This window comes from Lepidochelys kempii, chromosome 6 (genome assembly GCF_965140285.1).
Source record: "Lepidochelys kempii isolate rLepKem1 chromosome 6, rLepKem1.hap1, whole genome shotgun sequence".
In the NCBI taxonomy this organism is placed as follows: domain Eukaryota; kingdom Metazoa; phylum Chordata; order Testudines; family Cheloniidae; genus Lepidochelys; species Lepidochelys kempii.
In genome coordinates, this window is record NC_136385.1 from 33,314,193 (window position 1) to 33,336,727 (window position 22,535).

The window sequence follows — 22,535 nt, forward strand, 5'->3', positions numbered from 1 at the left end:
CTATCATCAGCACAGAGGATCAAAGCTGACAAACTGAAATTATCGTGCAATGTTGGGAGTAGATGGCACAACCCTAAGCAACAATCTGCTTAGCTCTCTCAAAGAAAGTGCTGCTGAATACAGTCTAACCAGTGTTTGGGACACTCCCAGTTTCTCCCAAACACTTCAGTCACTGTAATGTCTTTGCTAAAGAATGTAAAATGGAGTGCTTTTATTAAATTTTGATTTGCAATTCACATTTCAAAGACACAATGGTGGAGCGGCCAGAAGAGAGGTTATGGAGGGGAAAGTAGAACAGGAATGGTACAGTGTTTTGGCCTGTCTGTGTATGCTTTTTTTATAACCTCCCATCCAGATTTAAAATAAAAAGCTAGTGTAAAAAACTAAAACCTTGAGTTTATTGTCAGTCAGCCTCATCCTTGGAATACACTTGTTTTTGATCTCCTTTTCTCTCACTTCCCCCTCCCAATTTAATCACCTTTCATTGGAAATATATTCAAACCCCTCAATCATGGGCAGGTATAATATAATTTGGTGCCACAGGACAGCAATTCAAACAGTTTGCATTTTCTCTCTCACAGGAGCACGCTTGGACTGTAGCAAAATAAAATTGAAAAACTTTCCAAAGTTAAAGATCCCTTTGTTAATTAATGACTTAAATAATAAATGGCTTCCTGCCTCAAACATGTTCATAACATTTTACTCAGAACAGTCATCTTTTTGATTTTTAGACGGAAAAGTCAATCACTTGGCATACCCTTCCCTCCAAACCAATAAAACAATCACATATGGTAGACTATTCTAAAGCTCCGATGTGATTTAGGAGCCTAGGTCTTCTTGAAATTCAATAGGATTTAATCTCCTAACTCACTTAATTACTTCTGAAATGTTTCCACATAGCCTGGTTTGAAAACTTCTGCTCAGAAGGTCTTCCCAGGGCCCCCTTTATGGAGTTACTGTCTGGTGCTGAAGGTTGGCATGCCATTTGACTTCAGCAGAAGATTCTTTCCGTCTAGGGGAAGCATATTCCTAAAGCACTGCATCTTAGCCTGCTCATACAACTTAGTAAGAAACAGATGGCCCAAAAAGCTCCCCAAAGCAGTTACGAACCACACCCGGACAGCTTGCCTGCCGCTTTCAAGCTGCCTCCCTCCCACCCTCTCTTCCTAGTGAGGTGCTTTATTTCTGTATGCTCCTCACTACCATTTGCAGGGGATAGGGAGGGCTGGTCACTAATTCGTGCCCATCTGGGACTTTCTCTGAGGAAGCTGCACATGTTGCACCACAGGCCTGTTTGTAACCTGCAGCGACCTTTATTGCAAGCACAGGTAAGAGCCCTTGTTGAAACAACCCGTAAGGGCCTTGTCAACTAATCTCCCCAGTCATGCTACTAGAAAAGGAGGACTTGTGGCACCTTAGAGACTAACCAACTTATTTGAGCATAAGCTTTCCTGAGCTACAGCTCACTGGTTAGTCTCTAAGGTGCCACAAGTCCTCCTTTTCTTTTTGCCAATACAGACTAACACGGCTGCTACTCTGAAACCAGTCATGCTACTGCGAGACTGGAGGTTGGGGCCCTTGGGTGAAGTAGGGGTTCACAGCTGGCATGGGGAAGAGAGGGGGGCAACTCTCCAGCACATATTTCTGCTGCCAGCTGCAGGAGGGTCAGTTATGTAACCAGCCTGCCTCGGTTCGCCGCTGGCTGAGTGAAACCGGGCAGAACGGGGTTACACGCGGAGTGGGCACTGGGGAGGGGAGGGAGGAGTAATGGCCACTCGCTGAGGAGCCGCAACCGTCCCCTCCAACGGCCGAAATCCCAACGGCCCCACCTGAGAACTTGAGAGGGGGGAGGAGAGGCCGGGAAAGAGCCGACCGCCGGACTGACTCCGCCAATCACATTTGGAGTCTCTTGACTCGCCCGGCCGCCGGCCAATCAGGGCGGTCGAGGGAAGGCAGAGGCCACGTGGCTGTGTGAAGGGGCGGGAGAAGGGGAGTCGGGCGCTGGCGGAGGGCAGCGGCGGAGAGGGGGAATGTGGTCCCGGGGTCAGGTGCTCGCGGCGGTGGGCACTGCCGCGCTCCTGCTCCTCCTCCTCCTCTCGCTGCTGGTGAGGCAGCTGCTCAAGCAGAGGCGGCCGCCCGGTTTCCCGCCGGGGCCCCGGGGGCTGCCCCTCATCGGCAACATCTACTCGCTGGCCGCGGACCAACCGCATGTCTATATGAAGAGGCAGAGCCAAGTCCATGGCCAGGTATTTCAGCATCTCCTTGCCGACTACCAGCCTGGGGAGTGCAGGGGGGAGGGGCAGCAGGGACGATCCCCCACGCCCCAGCCAAGTGCTAGGTGCATTGAGCGGTGCACAAGACGCCACTAGTCACCGTGCAGGACGCCCCATCCCAGGGGCACATCCCTGGTGCCACTAGTCACCGTGCAGGACTCCCCGTCCCAGAGGTAGGTCCATGGCGCTGCTAGTCACCGTGCAGGATGTGCCAGCCCTGGGAGCTGCCATTGCGCTGCTATTCACAGTGCAGGATGCTCTGGCGCAGGGGCACATCTGTGGCACCCCACGAAGGACGCTCCTCCAGTGGGTGTCCAGACATGCACTCTTTGTGACACACAATGGCACTCTGGAAGGTGTCAAGAGCACCACTGTTCAGAGTGCAGGATCAGGAGTGGCCCTAGCTTTTTTGCCAGGCAGGGTGGAAAATGGTAGTGACCAAGTCACAAAAGAAACAAACCCAGCGCCAGCCAATCAGCAGAGGATGGGGGAAAGGCAAGCCAATTAATAGAAATGAAAAAATTTGAGCAGTACAGTGCCAGCTTGAAGTTGGCACCCAGAGTGACCCATTCCTAGAACCTGTGCAGGACATCCCTCCTGGAGATGTTGAGAGTACCACTATTCATGGCTTAGGATGCCCCATTGAGGGGACAGGGTAACTATTGAGGTAACAGTGCCACTATTCAGGTTGTAGAATGCCCTCCTCCCCTGCCTCCCAAGGTATGTCAAGAAAGCCACTATTCCAGGGTCAGGACTCTCCTTTAGTGGTGACAGCACCAGTATTCACAGTGCAGAACACACACAGGGGCTGTCGAAAATGCCACTGTTCACAATTCACAATAAATTAAACAATAAATCACCAGGACCAGATGGTGTTCACTCAAGAGTTCAAATATGAAATTGTAGAACTACTAACTGTGGCACGTAGCCTATCATTTAAATCAGCTTCTGTTCTCGATAACTGGAGGATAGCTAACGTGACACCAATTGTTAAAAAAGGCTCCAGAAACTATCCTGGCAATTACAGGCCAATAAGCCTAATGTCAGTACCAGCCAAATTGGTTGAAACTGTAGTAAAGAACAGCATTATCAGACACATAGACAAACACAATCTGTTGGGGAGGAGTCAACACAGCTTTTGTAAAGAGAAATCATGCCTCACTGATCTATTAGGATTCTCTGAGAGGGTCGACAAGCATGTGGACAAGGATGATCCAGGGGATATAGTGTACTTGGACTTTCAGAAAGCCTTTTTGACTAGGTCCCTCAGCAAAGGCTCTTAAACAAAGTAAGTAGTCACGAGATAAGAGGGAATGTTCTCTGATAGATCTGTAACTGATTAAAAGACAGAAAATAAAGAGTAGGAATAATTGGTCAGTTTTCAGAATGCAGAGAGGTAAATAGCGGTGTCCCCCAGGGATCTGTCCTGGGTCCAGTACTATTCAACGTATTCAGAAATGACCTGGAAAAATGGGTAATGTGAAGTGGCAAAGTTTGCAGAAGATACAAAATTACTCAAGATAGTTAAGTCCAAAGCAGACTGCGAAGAGTTACAGAAGGATCTCACAAAACTAGGTGACTGGGCAAAAAAATGGCATATGAAATTCAATGTTGATAAATGCAAAGTCATGCACATTGGAAAACATAATCCCAACTGTACATACAAAATGATTAGAGCTAATTTATCTGTTACCACTCAAGAAAGATCTGGGAGTCATTGTGAATAGTTCTCTGAAAACATCTGCTCAATGTGCAACAGCCATCAAAAAAGCTAACAATGTTAGGAACCATTAGGAAAGGGATAGATAACGAGACAGAAAATATCAGAATGCCACTGTGTAAATCCATGGTATGCCCATACCTTGCATATTGTGTACAGTTCTGGTCACCCCATCTCATAAAAGAAATACACTGCACCCTCGCTAGAACTTGGGGTTTGGGATCCATGCGCAGTACAGCGTTAACGCGGGGACCGCGTTACCATGGATCCCAATTTAAATTTGGGGTTCATCGCCACGCTTGCACTACATGTGAATCCGCACTATAGCGATGTGCGCTCAAGCAAGGGTCCGCTGTATTAGAATTGGAAAAGGTACAGAGAAGGGCTACATTACTACGTGTATGGAACAGCTTTTGTATGAGGAGAGATTAAAAAGACTGGGACTTGCAGCTTGGAAAAAGAGATGACTAAGAGTGGATATGATAGAGGTCTATAAAATCGTGACTGATGTGGAGAAAGTAAGTGTTATTTACTCTTTCACATAACACAAACTAGGGGTCACCCAATGAAATTAACAGCAGGTTTAAAACAAACAAATTACTTCTTCACATAATGCACAGTCCACCTGTGGAACTTGTTGCCAGGGGATGTTAGGAAGGCCAAAACTATTTACGGGTTCAAAAAGAACTAGATAAGTTCATGGAGAATAGGTCCATCAATGGCTATTAGCCAAGATGGTCAGGGGTGTCCCTAGCCTCTGATTGCCAGAAGCTGAGAGTGGATGATGGGATGGATCACTTGTTGATTGCCTGTTCTGTTCATTCCCTCTGAAGCATCTGGTATTGGCTACTGTCAGGAGACAGGGTCTTTGGCTAGATGGACCATTGGTCTGATGCAGTACGGTCATTCTTATGTTAATGCACAGATGTCCCTATTCATGGCACAGGATACCTATCCAAGTTGTGTCAAGAGCACTGCTATTTATCATATAGGATGTCTTTCCCCAGGTTGTCAAGACCACTGCTATTCATGGTGCAGAACGCCCCTGGGGAGAGTCACAAGCCTCTATAGCAGAGTCACAAGTCTATCCCTGGGGTAGGGAGTGTTGAGGTTACCACTATTCACAGCAAAGTAATCAACTTTGCGGTATGTAGGTACCACTGTTACTTATGGCACAGCAAACTTTTTCTATCTCTGGCATTAATACTGTAATCAAACACAGGGCAGCACGCCTTGCTGGGGGCCATCCAGTTCAACAACAAACATGACGTAGCCTGGCTCATGGCTGGGCACTGAAACCACTGCTAAACATGATGCGTACACCACAGTATAGAGTATTGAGACCACGCACCATATTACATGTAACTAAGATGTTTTGATACATGGAATAGAATACCTAAGTGGAGTATGTGGAGACATCCATTATTCACAAGATGGTGCAGCATAACTTTACACAGGACACAGCATGCACTGATGCAAGTGTGAAGACCTTGGCAAAAAATAAGCATAAGGTGACCACGTAGCTCACCATGTAGCTTTAAAACCTTTGCTAAATCTTTTGACACAGTATCAAGACCGTTTCAATATATGTATTCCAGTGAAGTACCATATACCTCTCACCTGTAACTTTGAAACTTTTGCCAGTTATATCATGTGACACCATCTCTCTCGATCTGCAATTTTGAGAACTTTGTATGGTTGCCCCTCCCCTAATCTAGGAATTCCCAAAATAATCGACTATCATGTTATTGAAGGAGATGATTTATTTGCTTACTTAGGCAAATCAAGTCCATTCATATTTTAAAAATTAAGATGAAAAATTACAGAGCAGATAAAGTGAGTCATACATTTATACATATCTTTATATATAATTATTTAAGTAAGGTTATAGTGGGTATTAGCAATGACTTTCCCTCACTACCCCACCATTCCCTTGCCCTGTAACCATGTGACTCTTGTTTTTAAATATGTAATGTATTTCCTGGATGTACTTAACCCTTCCATGTATTTTCTGTGGATCATGTTATTGTTTGCTAAAAATATCGTGATATCTGCCTTACTGTGCAGCTTTGAGACATTTAACAACATCATCAAGACTATTGAATTTACAGGAAAATACTGACTAAAATGAAGGTCACCATCTACCACTGAGACAAGGGGTGCTGGAATTTTTATAGTGAGGGTGCTGAGAGCCATTAAACCAAACTGTAAACCCTGTATATAATGGAAACCACTTCAAGCCAGGGGGTGCAGGAGCACCCCCAGTTCCAGCACCTATGACTAAGACACAAGTAATCTTGTTAAGCAGAAAACTAGTTACATATATTACATACATTGGACTTTATTGCACACTTCCAGTGGAAAACTAGTAGGAGAGGATTAAAGAGGGTGAAACCTAAAGATCTCTCCTGAATTGTTCTGTCAGAGGGAAGTCTCTCTCTCATGCTCTGCCAATCATCTGTGTCCTCAGTAGCTCCCTTGTGACAGGGTATACCAAGCATTTGCCAACCACTGCTGGAGGGCCCTCCATCTTTGCACACTGTGCTCTAAGAAGGTGTCCTACTGGAGGGGAAAACAGCAAGTTCAGACCTATAGAGATACCTAGAGAGGCTTCCCATAATCCGCTACAGGCAGAACCAGCGGAAGTTGGTCTTCTGGCACTTAGAAAGGCCGGGGGCAGGCGGAGGCCAATTGGAGCTCTGTGGGCCAGATAAAAAGGGCTGTCTTTGTTTGGGAAGGAAGTCTTTCCCTGCTGTAAACCCAATAACTGGCTCAGTCAGGGGCCTAACCTTGACAACACTGGCCTTGGATTTCTGTAAGAGACTAGTGATTATATTAAGAACTTTAATGCCCAGATGGCTATTCTGAGTTGAGATTTAATTCCTTTCTGTTAACCCTGGAAGGGGTCTGGACTGAGAGCTGGCCTGACCAGAGGGCTAGGACACAGACGCAGCAGACCAATGCGGAACCAGGACTCAGGGCATGTGCCAGAGAGGAAGAGTCCCTGAAATTCTGCATCCTGACATGGAGGGGCATTTTTGTGGTGAGTGCACATTATAATGCATGAAACCAGAAGCAGTGATGGTCCTCAAAGGGGACAATGGAAGATTTGTTAAGGCTTTTTACTTGACAACAGCAAGCGCATGCTGAGGCTCAGTGGCTGTTCCTGGAGGGGCAACAAGAAGCCCAATGGGCAGTCTTGAGCAACATCAACTATAGCAACAACAGCAACAGAGAGTTTCAGGAATCAGTTCTCCAGCGGATAGCCAGCCTAGCCCTGTCTGGAGCAGTATCACTAAGGCCTGGCCTGACCTTGCCAAGTTGGGGCCAGATGATGACCCAAAGGCATACCTGGCCATATTTGAGTGGGTAGCCCAATGGGCTAAGAGTTCTGGGGTGCTTGGCTTTTGCCTTTGTTGTCTGGGGAAGACCAGTCCACCTGCCAGGTCCTCGACAATGAGGCAGCTAAAGACTATGACACCATAATGACTGTCATCAGATGGGTGTATCCCAAAAGACATAACACTGATTCTGGACAGAACCTTTTTCTCTTGCATCATGATCCCACATTATGGCCCAGTGCCTGAGGGATTGGGCTATCCAGTGGCTCCGTCCAGAGACCTGCATTGCACTAGACATTATAGACTCAGCAGTTGTTGAGCAATAACTGACAGTTCTGCCAACTGCAATTCAGACCTGAGTTCACTGGCAAAACCCCAGCTCAATAGCAGTTGCTATCCAGATCACTGCAGATTATCTGGCTAAAGGTTGGCCCAGTAAAACTAATCACTCCAGGCCAGATGGCCCACAGACACAGCCCTAAGATGAGAAAGGCAGTGTGGAGCCCCCAGCAGACTTCAGGAGCAAGTGGAGGCCAGCTAATGGATTCCACAAGGCAACCCAAATTGTTGCAACAAGGGATGTTGACCACATCTCTAGGAGAGGACTACTCAGAGTTGCAATCAAAATCTGGTAATGCAGGCTTTCCTGGCAATCACATTGATTGTGTTTGTTGCGGAAAGCCAGGACCTATCACTCATTCGTGTCCCCTGATGGAATGTGACCTCATGGGCTCTAGAATCGTAGAACTTTGTGGCAGCTCTGATCAAGCAATTGACAAGCATACATAGTCGCAGTACAACTTGGCAGGCAAACAGCATTGGGCTTAATGGACCCAGGGTTTTCCAAGTCTTTAGTCTTGGAAACCCTGTGTGACCCAGAGTTCTCTGATATGAAGATTCGGCGCAGGTTATCTGCGTACATGAGGATATTTGGCTCCTGTGGGGACAAGCTTCTGTCAACCTGCTCGTTGCTTGTGACACTTTATACACTACATCAAGGGGGTTTTTGTCCTTTGAATTATTGTATGACTGACAGTCCCGGGGAATTCTAGTTATCCTTAGAGAAGCTTGGAAAGAATAGCTATCCCACTCCCAAAATGTACTACATGATGTCATGAGGATGTGAGAATGGCTGGGTCTCAAGAGACAATTTGCTCAACAAAATCTACTGTGAGCCCAGCAAACCCAGGTCTGACTCTACAGTAAAGGTGCTCGAGAGGGTTTATTAGCCCAGGGATCTAGTACTAGTCCCCAATTTGGAAATTAAACTTTTGGTCAAATGGCATGGTCCATACCAGGTCATCTGGCGAGTTGGCAAGGGGGACTATGAGATCAGATTTATCATGTTAATCCGTTAAAACCATGGTGAGCCCAAGAAAACCTATGTATAGATCCCAGGGATCTCCCTGTTCTCCTGTACCACAGGTACAGGCTGCAGTGGGCCCCTTTGATATATCAGTAGCAGCAGATCTTGCCTCACATTTATTCCGGATAGCCAAGAACCTCTTGGAGGACTATTCACTGTTTTCCTCCCTGCCAGGCACTTCCTGGCACACCAAATTCTGACAATCCAAGGGACAAAGCCTGAACATAAACCCATCAAATCTCTAAGAAGCTTCATGGAGTGGTGTAGTGGGAGGTACAGTTAATGCTGGAACTCAGAGTCACTGAGAAGTCCCTGGTGCAGTCCTGTGGTGCTAGTACCTAAGCCAGACAACACTATTTGGTCCTGCACAGATTTCTGTATTCTATCCTAGTTTGATACTTATCCGGTGCCCCAGGTAGATGAGCTCCTTGATCATTTAGGGAAGGTAAGGTATATTATAACCCTATGCTTGACAAAAGGATATTGGCAAATACCTCTTACACTAGATTTGAGGGAAAAAGCAGTGTTTGCCATGCCTTTGAGGCTTTTTCAGTTCACCACCATGTCCTTTGGTTTGCATGGGGCCCCAGCCACACATGGACCATGTGGTTTGCCACCAGTTTGCAGCAGTATACCTTGGCAATGTGGTTGTTTTCAGCACAGACTGATGGTCACACTTGGTCCATGTAGCATCTGTACTAGTCGCTGGGGGAGGCTGGACTCACAGCAAACCCCCAAAATACAAATTTGGCATGCAAGAAACTAAATATCTTGTATAGCTAATGAGAAATGGCTGAACCCATTCCCTTGAGAACAAGATAGAAGCCTTGAAGAAAACCCTGGTCCCCAAGAACAAGAAGCAAGTGTGGGGGTTACTAGGACAGACATGTTATTCACATTGCTTCATTCCACAATTTGCCACCCTAGCAACATCTTTGACTTAACTTACAAAGGCATCCACACCAGTGGTACAGAGGACAAGAGATTGTGAGGAAGTCTTTGAAAAGATAAAGGACATTTTATGGAGGCAACCTATTCTCCAGTACCCAGACTTCTGGCTACCATTTATTCTTCAAACAGATGTGTCAGAAGTTGGCCTAGTAGTAGTATTAGCATACAACTCCCCAAAAGTGTGTCGCAGGGTACACTCACCACTAGTGTCACCTCCACCGGTCGCTCTGGGAATAGCTCTCAACTGGCGTTGCACTCTCCTCTGCCCGTATCTCTCTCATCATCCTCTCATCCTTCTTGCTCCAGGAACTGCAGCCTCCTTTTTGTGACTCAGCCCTCCAGCCAGGTCACTCCATGGTTCCCCGTTCTGGGAGGTGTAACAAAGTCTTTCCAGAACAAATCATCCCAGGCAGTCCACTGTCCTCTGCACGTTCAGTGCCACGTCACCAATGGCTGGTCGGGGAACCCGGGCTCAGGAATACATATGGTGACTATGTTCCCTTAAAGTGGATGCAAGCGATGAAAGACACCAGTCCACACATCGCAAGATGGTACCTGGCGCTACAGCCCTGTGCATTCCAAATATGCCACCGTCAGGAATACAACATGGAAATACAGATTTCTTTTCACAAGAAGGAACAGGAGATAAGACCTATGGATCCATGTGGGATGAGGTGTACCAAGCATTCGTCGCCCCATGTTGAAGCCCCCAAAGCCTTGGCACACCCCACCATGAGAAGATGTCCCGCTGGAAGGGAAGAGCAGTGAGTTCATACCTCTCGGAGATGACTAAAGAAATCTCTCATGATAGCTGCAGCAGAACCAGTGAGAGTTGCTCTTCCGGCATCTAGAAGGGGCTGAGTGGGCTAGATGAAAAGGGTGGGCTTCTACTAGGGGCCATTTCTGGGTGAAGCCAGGATAGGGAAGGAAGACTCTCCCTGCTGTAACCCAAGTAACCTAACCTTGACAGCACTGGCCTTGGATCTCTATGAAGGACTAGTGTTTATATTATGGACTTAAATGCCTAGGTGTCTATTTTGAGTTGAGATTTTCTGTTATCCCTGGAAGTGGTCTGGACTGAGAGCTAGGCTGGCTGGAGGAACCAGGACTCAGGGGGGTACTGGAGAGGATGAGTCCCTGCAATGCAGTGTCCAGACACAGGTGAGGGGAGTGTTCTGGTGGTGAGGACACACTATAACATCCCTAATTCCCTGACAATATTATTATTTATTATTTGTGTTATCATAGTGCCTAGAATCCCTAGTCATGGACCAGGATCCCATCGTACTAGGTGCTGTACAAACACAGAACAAAAAGACAATCTCCTGCCCCAAGGAGCTTACAATCTGTGCATAACACAAGAGACAACAGATAGAAATATAGACAGAGGGGAGTACAAGTAAACAATGTCAGCATAATGGGCACCGACAGCATTGTCATATATTTTGTAGGCATCATAGCAAAGGAGAGGCTGAGGAGGGATTTGAAGGTGGGTAACGAGGTTGTTTTGTGGATGTGTATGGGGAGCCCTCACAAGCATCTGGGGTAGCATGAAAGAATGTGAAAAGTTTTTTTTTTTTTTTAATTTAGGAAGTGGGCAGTGGAGGCTGGCATTGTGGGTCGAATGGAGGCAAGTACTGACCGCTCAATAGTGAATGAGAGCTATGAGATAGGTATTTAGGAAATTGAGGGAATTGGTCGGTAAGATCCCATTGGATGCAACTCTAAGAGGAAAAACAGTTTGAGAAAGTTGGCAGTTTTTGAAAGAGACTGTCCTGGAGATCTTTAATGATCTGACACTCAAAAAAAAAGAGTCCTACAAAAAGTGGAAACTAGGTCCAATTACAAAGGATGAATATAAACAAACAACACAAGCATGTAGGGACAAAATTAGAAAGGACAGGGCACAAAATGAGATTAAACTAGCTGGAGACATAAAGGGTAACAAGAAAACATTGTACAAATACATTAGAAGCAAGAGGAAGACCAAGGACAGGGTAGGCCCATTATTCAGTGAGGGGGAAAGACAATAACAGAAAAATGTGGAAATGGTAAAAGTGCTAAATGGCTGTTCCAGTTTTCACCAAAAAGATTAGTAGCGATTGGATGTCTAGTGAACACCAATGAAAATGAGGAGGTAGGATCTGAGGCTAAAATAGGGAAAGAGTGAGTTAAAAATTACTTAGACAAATTCTAGTTGGCAGGTCCTGATGAAATACATCCTAGAATACTCAAGGAGCTGACTGAGGAGATATCTGAGCCGCTAGTGATTATCTTCGAAAACTCATGGAGGACTGAAGAGATTTCAGAAGACTGGAAGAGGGCAAATATAGTGCCAATCTATAAAAAGGGGAATAAGGACAACCCGGGGAATAACATACCAGTCAGTTTAACTTCAGTACCTGGAACGATAATGGAGCACATAATCAAGCAATCAATTTGCAACACCTAGAAGATAATAGATTGACAGCGTAACAAGCCTTGTGGATGAGGGGAAGCGGTAGATGTGGTGTATCTTGACTTTACTGGTACTGTCTTGCATGACCTTCTCATAAACAAGCTAGGGAAATGTAGCCCAGATGGAGCTACTATAAGGTGGGTGCATAACTGGTTGGAAAACCATTCCCAGAGAGTAGTTATCAGTGGTTCACAGTTAAGCTGGAAGGGCATACTGAGTGGGATCCCGCAGGGATCGGTCCTGGGTCTGGTTCTGTCCAATATCTTCTTAAGTGATTTAGATAATGGCATAGAAATATACTTACAAAGTATGAGGACAGTACCAAGCTGGGAGTTGTTACAAGTGCTCTGGAGGATAGGATTAAAATTAAAAATAATCTGAACAAACTGGAGAAATGGTCTGATGTAAATAGGATGAAATTCAGTAAGGACAAATGCAAAGTACTCCACTTAAGAAAGAACAATCAATTGCACACATACAAAATGGGAAATTACGGCCTAGGAAAGAGTACTGTGGAAAGGGATCTGGGGGTCATAGTGGACCACAAGCTAAATGTGAGTCAACTGTGTAACACTGTTGCACAAACAGTGCCCATCATTCTGGGATGTATTAGCAGCAGTGTTGTTAAGAAAGACATGAGAAATAGTTGTTCCGCTCTACTTCGCACTGATAAGGCCTCAGCTGGAGTATTGTGTCCAGTTCTGTGCACATTTCAGAAAAGAGGTGGACAAATTGGAGTATGTCTAGAGGAGAGCAACAACAATGATTAAAGGTCTAGAAAACATGACCTATGAGGAAAGATTGAAAAAATTGGGTTTCTTTAGTCTGGAGAAGACAGAGGGGGACATAACAGTTTTCAAGTACATAAAAGGTTGTTACAAGGAGGAGAGTGAAAAATTGTTCTTGTTAATTTCTGAGGATAGTACAAGAAGCAATGGGCTTTAATTGCAGCAAGGGAAGTTTAGGTTGGATATTAGGAAAAACTTTATAACTGTCAGGGTAGTTAAGCACTGGAACAAATTGCTTAGGGAGGTTGTGGAATCTCCATCATTGGATGTTAAGAACAGGTTAGACAAATACCTGTCAGGAGTGGTCTAGTTATTTCTTAGTCCTGCCCTGAGTGCAAGGAACTGGACTAGATGACCTGTTGAGGTCCCTTCCAGTCCTACACTTCTGTGATTCTATGGTGGGAATTGACCGTGAAGGGCCTTGAAAGTGAGTACAAGCAGTTTATGTTTGATACAAGCAGTTTATGTTTGAAGGGGGAGCCAGTGAAAGGATTCAATGGGTGGGGTGACTTGGCTGAAGTAACAGGTTAGGAAAATGATTTCAGCATTCTGAATGGATATGAGCAGGGCAAAATTGCATTTGCCCAGGCCAGAGAGAAGGATGTTGCCGTAATTGACACCCGAGATGATGAGCATACATGGCTGCAGGTGTGGTGTGTGGATACTCTTTAAAGAGGGAGCCCCATGGCATGGTGTGCAGAAAGTTAATTCAGCTGGGATGACCTATCTGTTGGCCTGCTCACACCCTCAGCGTCCCACTCACTGATCCCCAGACTTAGTAGTGGGGAGAAGGGAGGAGATGTTGCCCCAGAGATAGCTAAGCCACCTTTTCATATGCACAAGTTATAGGGGCACAACAGAGTATATTCTTATTTAAGAGAAGCACATTATAACAAATAGCAGCACTTGAACAGTGTGTCAGTTTCACTGAAGGCATTTTGTTCTAAAACAGTCTTCCATTTGATTGTTTTGGGGTGTTTTTTTCCCCCAACAATGCTTTCTGAACATTCAGATGTGTAGTATCTTAAAAATACATTACACTGAAGCAGACAGTCTGTTAGTTTAATGACATTAAAGCTTTATTTTAATTTTCTCAGTATGTTATTTTAAAAATGTTTAAATGCTAGTAATAAAAGTCTTTTTAACTTTGCATGCTCTGTTGGTATGCTGGCCAATAGAGCACTGGCTGTGGAAACTCTTGCTTAAATAGTAAGAAAGTTGGGTTTCAGAAGCCAGTAACTGTGGACCACAGAATTGGCCCTGGCAAGTTCACCAGGAACTGGGAAGTGTGCAAAGATTTATTTAGTAGTACAAACTTAACTGGAGCTTGACTTTGACACTGAGCACATGTAATTCTCAGATTCAGTCCTTGAGTAGTGATTGCTCTGGACCAGTTACTGAACTCAAAGATGAATAGAAACTTTGGTTTGTCATATGGTTTATTGGTTAGGAGAAATCAGAACTTTTCAATTATATAAAAATAAGGTAAAAGTAATTATATTTTTCAGTTTTGTGTACTCTCTAGCATTTTATGCCTGTGGGGATAAAGGACATATGTTCCAGTTTCACCAATCTTGTATTTTCTCACTTGGCAAATGTTGATTGTCTTGCATTTTTTTAAAAACTGAAATTAATATTTCTTTTTTGGTAACACAGGTGAGGTACTAATAGAGATTGAGATGTCAGCAGAAATAGTGCTGGAACAAATTGATAATTTAAAAAGCGGTAAGTCCCTAGGCCCAGAGGTTATACATCCAAGAGGTCTGAAGGGACTTAAGAATGAAGTGGTCCAGCTGCTAGCAAAAATATGCAACCTGTCATTAAAAACAGCTAATGTATCAGAGGACTAGAGGGTAGCAAATATTCCACCTATATTTAGAACATAAGAATGGCCCTACTGGGTCAGACCAGAGGTCCATGTACCCAGTATACTGTCTTCTGACAGTGGCCAGTGCCAGGTGTCCCAGAGGGAATGAACAAAACAGGTAATCATCAAGTGATCCGTCCCCAGTCGCTCATTCCCAGCTTCTGGCAAACAGAGGCTAGGGACACCATTCCTGCCCATCCTGGCTAATAGCCATTGATGGACCTATCCTCCATGAATTTATCTAGTTCTTTTGAACCCTGTTATGCTCTTGGCCTTCACATCCTCTGGCAAGGAGTTCCACAGGTTGACTGTGCATTGTGTGAAGAAATGCTTCCTTTCATTTGTTTTAAATCTGCTGCTTATTAATTTCATTTGGTGACCCCTAGGTCTTGTGTTATAAGAAGTAGTAAACAACACTTCCTTATCTACTTTCTCTACACCAGTCATGATTTTATAGACTTTAATCATATCTCCCCTTAGTCATCTCTTTTCTAAGCTGAAAAGTCCCAGTCTTATTAATCTCTCCTCATACGGTAACCATTCCATATCCCTAATCATTTTTGTTTCCCTTTTCTGAACCTTTCCCAATTCCAGTATATCTTTTTTGAGATGGGGCGACAACATCTGCACACAGTATTCAAGATGTGGGCGTACCATGGATTTATATAGGGGCAACATGATATTTTCTGTCCTATTATCTATCCCTTTCTTAATTATTCCCAGCATTCTGTTTGCTTTTTTGACTGCTGCTGCACATTGAGTGGATCTTTTAAGAGAACTGCCCACAAGGACTCCAAGATCTTTCCTGAATGGTAACAGCTAATTTAGACCCCATCATTTTACATGTATAGTTGGGATTATGCTTTCCAATGTGCATTACTTTAGCACATGAAACTCAATGCTGATAAATGCATTTTGTTGCCCAGTCACCCAATTTTGAGAGATCCTTTTGTAGCTCTTCGCAGTCTGCCTGGGTCTTAACTATATTTAGTAATTTTGTATCATCTGCAAATTTTGCCACCTCACTGTTTACCCCTTTTTTCCAGATCATTTATGAATATGTTGAATAGGACTGGTCCCAGAACAGACTCCTGTGGGATACCACTATTTACCTCTCTCCATTCTGAAAACTGACCATTTATACCTACCCTTTGTTTCCTATCTTTTAACCAGTTACCAATCTATGAGAGCGCCTTCCCTCTTATCCTGTGGCAGCTTACTTTGCATAGGAGCCTTTGGTGAGGGACCTTGTAAAAAGCTTTCTGAAAATCTAAGTACACTGTATCCACTGGATCCCCTTGGCCTACATGCGTGTTGACCCCCACAAAGAATTCAAGTAGATTGGGGAGGCATGATTTCCCTTTACTAAAACCATGTTGACTCTTTCTCAACAAATTATGTTCATCTGTATGTCTTTATTGTTCTTTATTGTAGTTCTTTATTATAGTTTCAACCAGTTTGCCCGGTACTGAAGTTAGGTTTACAGGCCTGTAATTGCCGGGATCACATCTGGAGCCCTTTTTAAAAATTGGCATCATATTAGCTATCCTTCAGTCATCTGGTAGAGAAGCTGATTTAAGTGATAGGTTACAGACTACAGTTAGTAGTTCTGTAATTTCACATTTGAGTTCCTTCAGAACTCTTGGGTGAATACCATCTGGTCCTGGTGACTTACTGCTGTTTAATTTATCAATTTGTTCCAAAACTTCCTCTAATGATACCTGAATCTGGGACAGTTCCTCAGATCTGTCACCTAAAAAGAATGGCTCAGGTTTGGGAATCTCCCTCACATCCTCAGCCATGAAGACCGATGCGAAGAATTCATTTAGTTTCTCTGCAATGGCCTTATTGTTCTTGAGTGCTCCTTTAGCACCTCGATTGTCCAGTAGCAGCCTCACTGGTTGTTTAGCAGGCTTCCTGCTTCTGATGTATTTAAAAATTCTTTTGCTGTTACTTTTTGAGTCTTTGGCTAACTGTTTCTCAAATTCTTTTTTGACTTTCCTAATTGTATTTTTACACTTTATTTGCCAGTGTTTATGCTCGTTTCTATTTTCCTCCCTAGAATTTAACTTCCACTTTTTAAAGGATGTCTTTTTGCCTCTCACTGCTTCTTTTACTTTGTTGTTTAGCCACGGTGGCTCTTTTTTGGGTCTCTTACTATGTTTTTTAATTTGGGGAATATATTTAAGTTGAGCTTCTATTATGGTGTCTTTAAAAAGTTTCCACTCAACTTACAGAGATTTCACTTTTGGCATTGTACCCTTTAATTTCTGTTTAACTAACCACCTCATTTTTGTGTAGTTCCCCTTTCTGTAATTAAATGCTACAGTGTTGGGCTACTGTGGTGTTTTTCCTGCCACATGGATATTAAATTTAATTATATTATGGTCACTATTACCAATCGGTCCAACTATATTCACCTCTTGGACCAGATCCTGTGCTCCACTTAGAACTAAATCAAGAATTGCCTCTCCTCTGGAGGGTCCCAGGACCAGCTGCTCCAAGAAACAGTCATGAAAGGTGTCAAGAATCTTTATCTCTGCATCCCGTCCTAAGGTGACATGTACCCAGTCAATATGGGGATAATTGAAATCCCCCATTAGTATTATTGAGTTTTTTATTTTAATAGCCTCTCTAATCTCCCTGAGCATTTCACAGTCACTATCACGATCCTGGTCAGGTGGTTGGTAATATATCCCTATGGCTATATTCTTATTATTAGAACATGGAATTTCCATCTGTAGAGATTCTATGGTACAGTTTGATTCATTTATGGTTTTTACTTCATTTGATTTTACGCTTTCTTTCACATATAATGCCACTCCCTCTCCAGCACAACCTGTTATGTCCTTCCGATATATTTTGTACGTTGGTATTACTGTATCCCACTGATTATCCTCATTCCACCAAGTTTCTGTGATGCCTGTTATATTAATATCCTCATTTAATACAAGGCACTCTAGTTCACCATTTTATTATTTAGACTTCTAGCATTGGTATATAAGCACTTTAAGAACTTGTCTCCTTTTAGCTGTCTGCCATTACACAATGTAATTGAATGGGTCTCTTTTTTATTTGACTGTTTCTGATCAGACCCTACCTGGTTTTTATCATTTTCCATCCTCTGGTCCTCACTAGGGCACAGAGATTCTCTATTAATAGATCCTCCCCTAAGGGATGTTCAAATCATGTGCTCCTCCACACCTCTCAGCTTAACCCCAGTCCTTAGTTTAAAAACTGCTCTACGACCTTTTTAATGTTAAGTGCCCGCAATCTGGTTCCATTTTGGTTTAGGTGGAGCCCATCCTTCCTGTATAGGCTCCCCCCTTCCCAAAAGTTTCCCCAGTTCCTAATAAATCTAAACCCCTCCTCCCTACACCATCGTCTCATCCCTGCATTGAGACCTTGCAGTTTTGCCTGTCTGTCTGGCCCTGCATGTGGAACTGGGAGCATCTCAGAGAATGCTACCATGGAGGTCCTGGACTTCAATCTCTTACCTAGCAGGGGTAGAAATGGGTTCTAGTAGTGATCCAGGGAATTACAGACTAGTAAACCTATGTCTATTCCTAGTAAATAGGTCAAGACAATAATTAATATTTAATAATGTGTGGAAGATTGTGGTTCGATAGGGTCCAACAAGCATGACGGTTTCTCAAGGAGAATTATGCCTTTTATAATTGAATATCACTATAGTAATGGATAAAGAAGAACTGGCTGACAATTTAGGCTTTCAAAAGACCTATGACAAGTTTCTTTATTGAGAGACTACTAAAGAAACTAAGTAGTCATGGGGTGAGAGGCAAAGTATTGTCAATTAAAATCAGGCTAGGAGACAGAAAGCAAAGAGTAGGAATAAATGGTTAATTTTCCATAATGGCAAAATGTTATGGTTGCCTTATCTGCTGTCAGAAAAGCAAACCAAATTTAAGGAATAAGAAATGGGATGGAAAATAATATGAAAAATATTATGTCACTATATAGATCAATAATTTGCCTTTGCCTGGAATACCGTATGCAGTACTGGTCAATTTATCTCAGAAAGGATTTTGCAAAATTGTGGGGGACTCGGAGAAGGGTAATGATGATGATTAGGGGCCTAGAAAAACTCTTTTGAAGAGAGATTGAAAAGTCTGGGATTGTATACTTTAGAAAGAAAATAAGTAAGTGGGAACAAGGTAAAAGTATGCACAATGATGAATGGTATAGAGAAAGTAAATTAAGAGTTTCTGTTCCCCGTCTCATAAAAGAAAAACAAGGGGGACAGCCAAAGAAATTGAAAGGCCGCAAATTCAAAACTGATAAAAGGAAATACTGTTTCACACTAAGCATAATTAGATTTTGAAACTTTTTGCCACAGGTTGTAATGGAGGCCAAGAGCTCAGCAAGTTTCAAAGTGGGATTGGACAGTCATATGACAGTCATTGGGCCCTACCAAATTCATGGCCATGAAAAAAGAGTCACAGAGTGTGAAATCTGGTCTCCCCCTGTGAAATCTTGTCTTTTATGTGATTTTATCCTATAGTATACAAATTTCAAAGGGGAAGAACAGCATTTCTCAAATTGGGTGTGTTGACCCAAAAAAGGGAGTTGCAGGGGGGGTTGCAGTATTGCCACCCTTATTTCTGTGCTGCCTTCGGAGTGAGGTGGCCAGAGAGCAGTGGCTGTTGGCTGCCCAGCTCTGAAGGCAGCACCCCGCCAACAGCAGCGCAGAAGTAAGGATGGCAATACCATACCATGCCGCCCTTACTTCTGCGCTGCTGCCTGCAGAGTTGGGCAGCCAGAGAGTGGCAGCTGCTTACTGAGGGCTCAGCTCTGTGGGCAGCAGTGCAAAAGTAAGGATGGCAATACCATACCATACCATCCTTCTGTGCTGCTGCTGGCGGTGGCTCTGCCTTCAGAGCTGGGCTCCCGGCCAGCAGCCGCCGCTCTCCAGCTACCCAGTTCTGAACGCAGTGCTGCCGCCAGCAGCAGTGCAGAAGTAAGGGTAACAGTACCGCAACCCCCTACAATAACCTTGCAACCCCTCTTTTTGGGTCAGGACCCCTACAGTTACAACACCATGACATTTCAGATTTAAATAGCTGAAATTGTGAAATTCACAGTTTTTAAAAAAATCTTATGACCGTGAAATTGACCAAAGTGGACTGTGAATTTGGTAGGGCCCTAGTCATATGGGTAATAAGAATATCCAGTTATAATACTAAAAAAAGGTTTGAAAGTAATATAAAACCTCATGCTTAGGGGTTAAACTAATCTTTATTAGCTGTTAGGACAAGACATTAGTTGGGGGCAGATTATCCCATATCTGCCTTCAACAGGGTTTATTGCATGTTCCTCTAAAGCATCTAGGCCACTTCTGGAGACAGGTACAGGACTAGATGGACCATGCTATCGTTTGTTGGCTGTTGTCATGGGGGTATCATCATTTGATGATTCTTTAGTGGCCTATGTGAAATGAGTTGGTGGCCAATTTCAGAGATAAGAAATGGGTCTAGATGGACCATCTCATAATTTGATGGTTGTCATGCTGGCACAACTGTTGTGGCTGTCATCATTTGATGGCTTTTTGGTGGTCAGTGTGGAATGAGCTAGTGGTTTCAGTCCACTACTAGGGTACAGGTGTCCATAGCCAAACTCTTCTAACACTGTTGAAACTGTGAGAGAGACGTGGGGTTACATAGGCATGGTGATGAAACTTCCTTCTCACTTGGTCCCTGCAAATCAGAATAGGAGATAGTTTCGTGAAGCTTGCATGGCACAACTATTCTGTGGATAAAGAATACTCATAATAAACAGAGGACTTCATAGAACTGTCAATTCAATATCTTTCTATTGCAGGAGTGTTCAAAAGCCTCAGACAGAATTTGGGCTGAATTGTAGTTGGCACTGTTCAAAAAATACATAGAGACATGGTCCCAGCCTTAAAGATTTTACAATCTAAAGTTTATGGAGAAAAGATTATTCTGAACAATGTTTATACTTGCAATCTGGAAACAGCTTATGAAATATTTATGGTAGTGATGCTTAGTTCTAATTTTTCCAGTATTGTCTCCATTACTTATTCTTGAAAATGACTTGCAGTTTAATTTTACAAGTGCACTTTTGTTCATTTGTTCTTTTCAAAGATTTTCAGTCTTGATCTTGGAGGTATATCTGCTATTGTACTGAATGGTTATGATGCCGTAAAAGAATGCCTGGTTCATCAAAGTGAAGTTTTTGCAGACAGACCATCTCTTCCTTTGTTCAAGAAGTTGACAAATATGGGAGGTATGTGCTGCTGTCATGAAAGAGAAGATATTTTCTTATTACATTGGATACTTGCTTTAGATTACTTTCCCAATCTTTTCATCTCCTATTCCAGAATATTTGACACTTTTCTAAAGATAGTGTCTGGGAAAGAGTCCCATACTTGGGCTGTGGGCCTGAGTAAGGGAAGTAGAATTCTTTAAGCTCTAAAGTTAATGTTCCTATAGTCTGTGGTAGCAGGTTGCAGCATGAGTCCCCTCCCTCCTCACTGGTGATCACACACCACCCAGGGCACTGTTGACTTTGGAACTTTTCAGTCACTTTTTTGACAATGGTCAGGGAAAGAAGTCTATGCAGAAGCTACACTTCTTCATCTGCCACTTCAAGTCTTCCAGTTGCTCAGTGTTGATCTTGTTTGAATATCTTTTGCTATTGTGTTCATTCCTGCCTCCCATGCAGGTCTAGCCCTTTTTGTGTGTTAATTTGTTTTCTATGAGTTTTTCATCAATGTGGATCCGGGATGATCAATAGGAAGGTGGTCTCACGCTGCCATAACCAAAAAAAAAAAAATTATTAGACCTCACAGTCCAGGAGAATGAATTATTCTACATTTTACAAGAAATCGCATTTCACTGAATTGAGTTGGAATGCTGATTGCCAGTGTCTTGGACTCAGGAATATTTTCCCTCAGGCTTTAATTACTCAAGTCCAGCTAGCTCTCTTAACGTAGATTGCTTCTCTCTTCCCCATTTTCTCTTCTATACTACTTTCTGGTCACTGGACTGGGTAATTTTGCCATTCCTCCCTTCCCCCATTCCAGGTGAACTGGGGGCAAACATTAACTAACATATTTAAGTAGTAAGAAGAGTAACTAAACCAGATTTTGTGTGCACACATCATATATATGCATTCTTGCAAAATAAAGACTAAAATTCCTAGAATGCAGAGCTTTGCTTCTCTTTGGATGAGTGGGCTTTTGTTCCATCTCAGCTGTGAAGAAGGCAGTATGATGCCAATAAATTTTACTTTTCATTTGAGATATAGTTAGACCTTGCATTAAAATCTTCATGGCTGTAGACTATTTTGACTCTCATTCAGAGCTCTGTTGCTATCCTTCCCAACTCAAGCAGAATCAAAAAATCTTCTCATGCTTTGTCATTCAAAATATAATTTTGTTATAAGTTTGCTCATGAATTTTTCCTGGGCCTATGCCAAACCTAGACGCATTAAAGAAATGAACTGATCTTTTTGAGAAAGACAAAGGCAGAATTTTGAAACTCTTAATTCACCTTTTAAATTCATGTAGAATCAATTTCCCAATATAATAATTGAGGTAAAAGACAAATAGGGTCTTTTAAACCTTTAGGCTCCTTGAGTTGTCCACAATTGAAGTGTTTTGACTATGGACCCTCTCTGTGTAATGGTGAAGAAGTAATAGTCTAGATTAATTTTTGGATGTAGGATCTGGACTCTGTGATCCAGCAACAGAAAATCCACCAGAAGCAGTGATGTAGTGGTACAAACC

The 22,535-nt window shown here is 43.2% G+C and overlaps 1 protein-coding gene across 6 annotated transcripts in view; it reads left to right on the forward strand.

The window, feature by feature from the left end:
- Positions 1-2,009: 2,009 nt before the first annotated feature.
- Positions 2,010-22,535, forward strand: part of CYP2R1 (cytochrome P450 family 2 subfamily R member 1) — a 51,945-nt gene continuing 31,419 nt past the window's right edge. For 2 of the 6 annotated variants that reach the window (XR_012159336.2, XM_073347445.2), the window contains exons 1-2: positions 2,010-2,246; positions 20,890-21,031. Coding sequence is in view for 2 of the 6 variants with exons in the window: in XM_073347445.2 (XP_073203546.1) it covers positions 2,031-2,246; positions 20,890-21,031 (358 nt within the window). In the remaining 4 variants the exon portion in view is untranslated. Of the gene's footprint in view, positions 2,247-6,957; positions 7,037-20,889; positions 21,032-22,535 lie in introns of those variants that run through there. The other 4 variants (XM_073347447.2, XM_073347449.2, XM_073347446.2 and 1 more) reach the window with 4 other exon arrangements.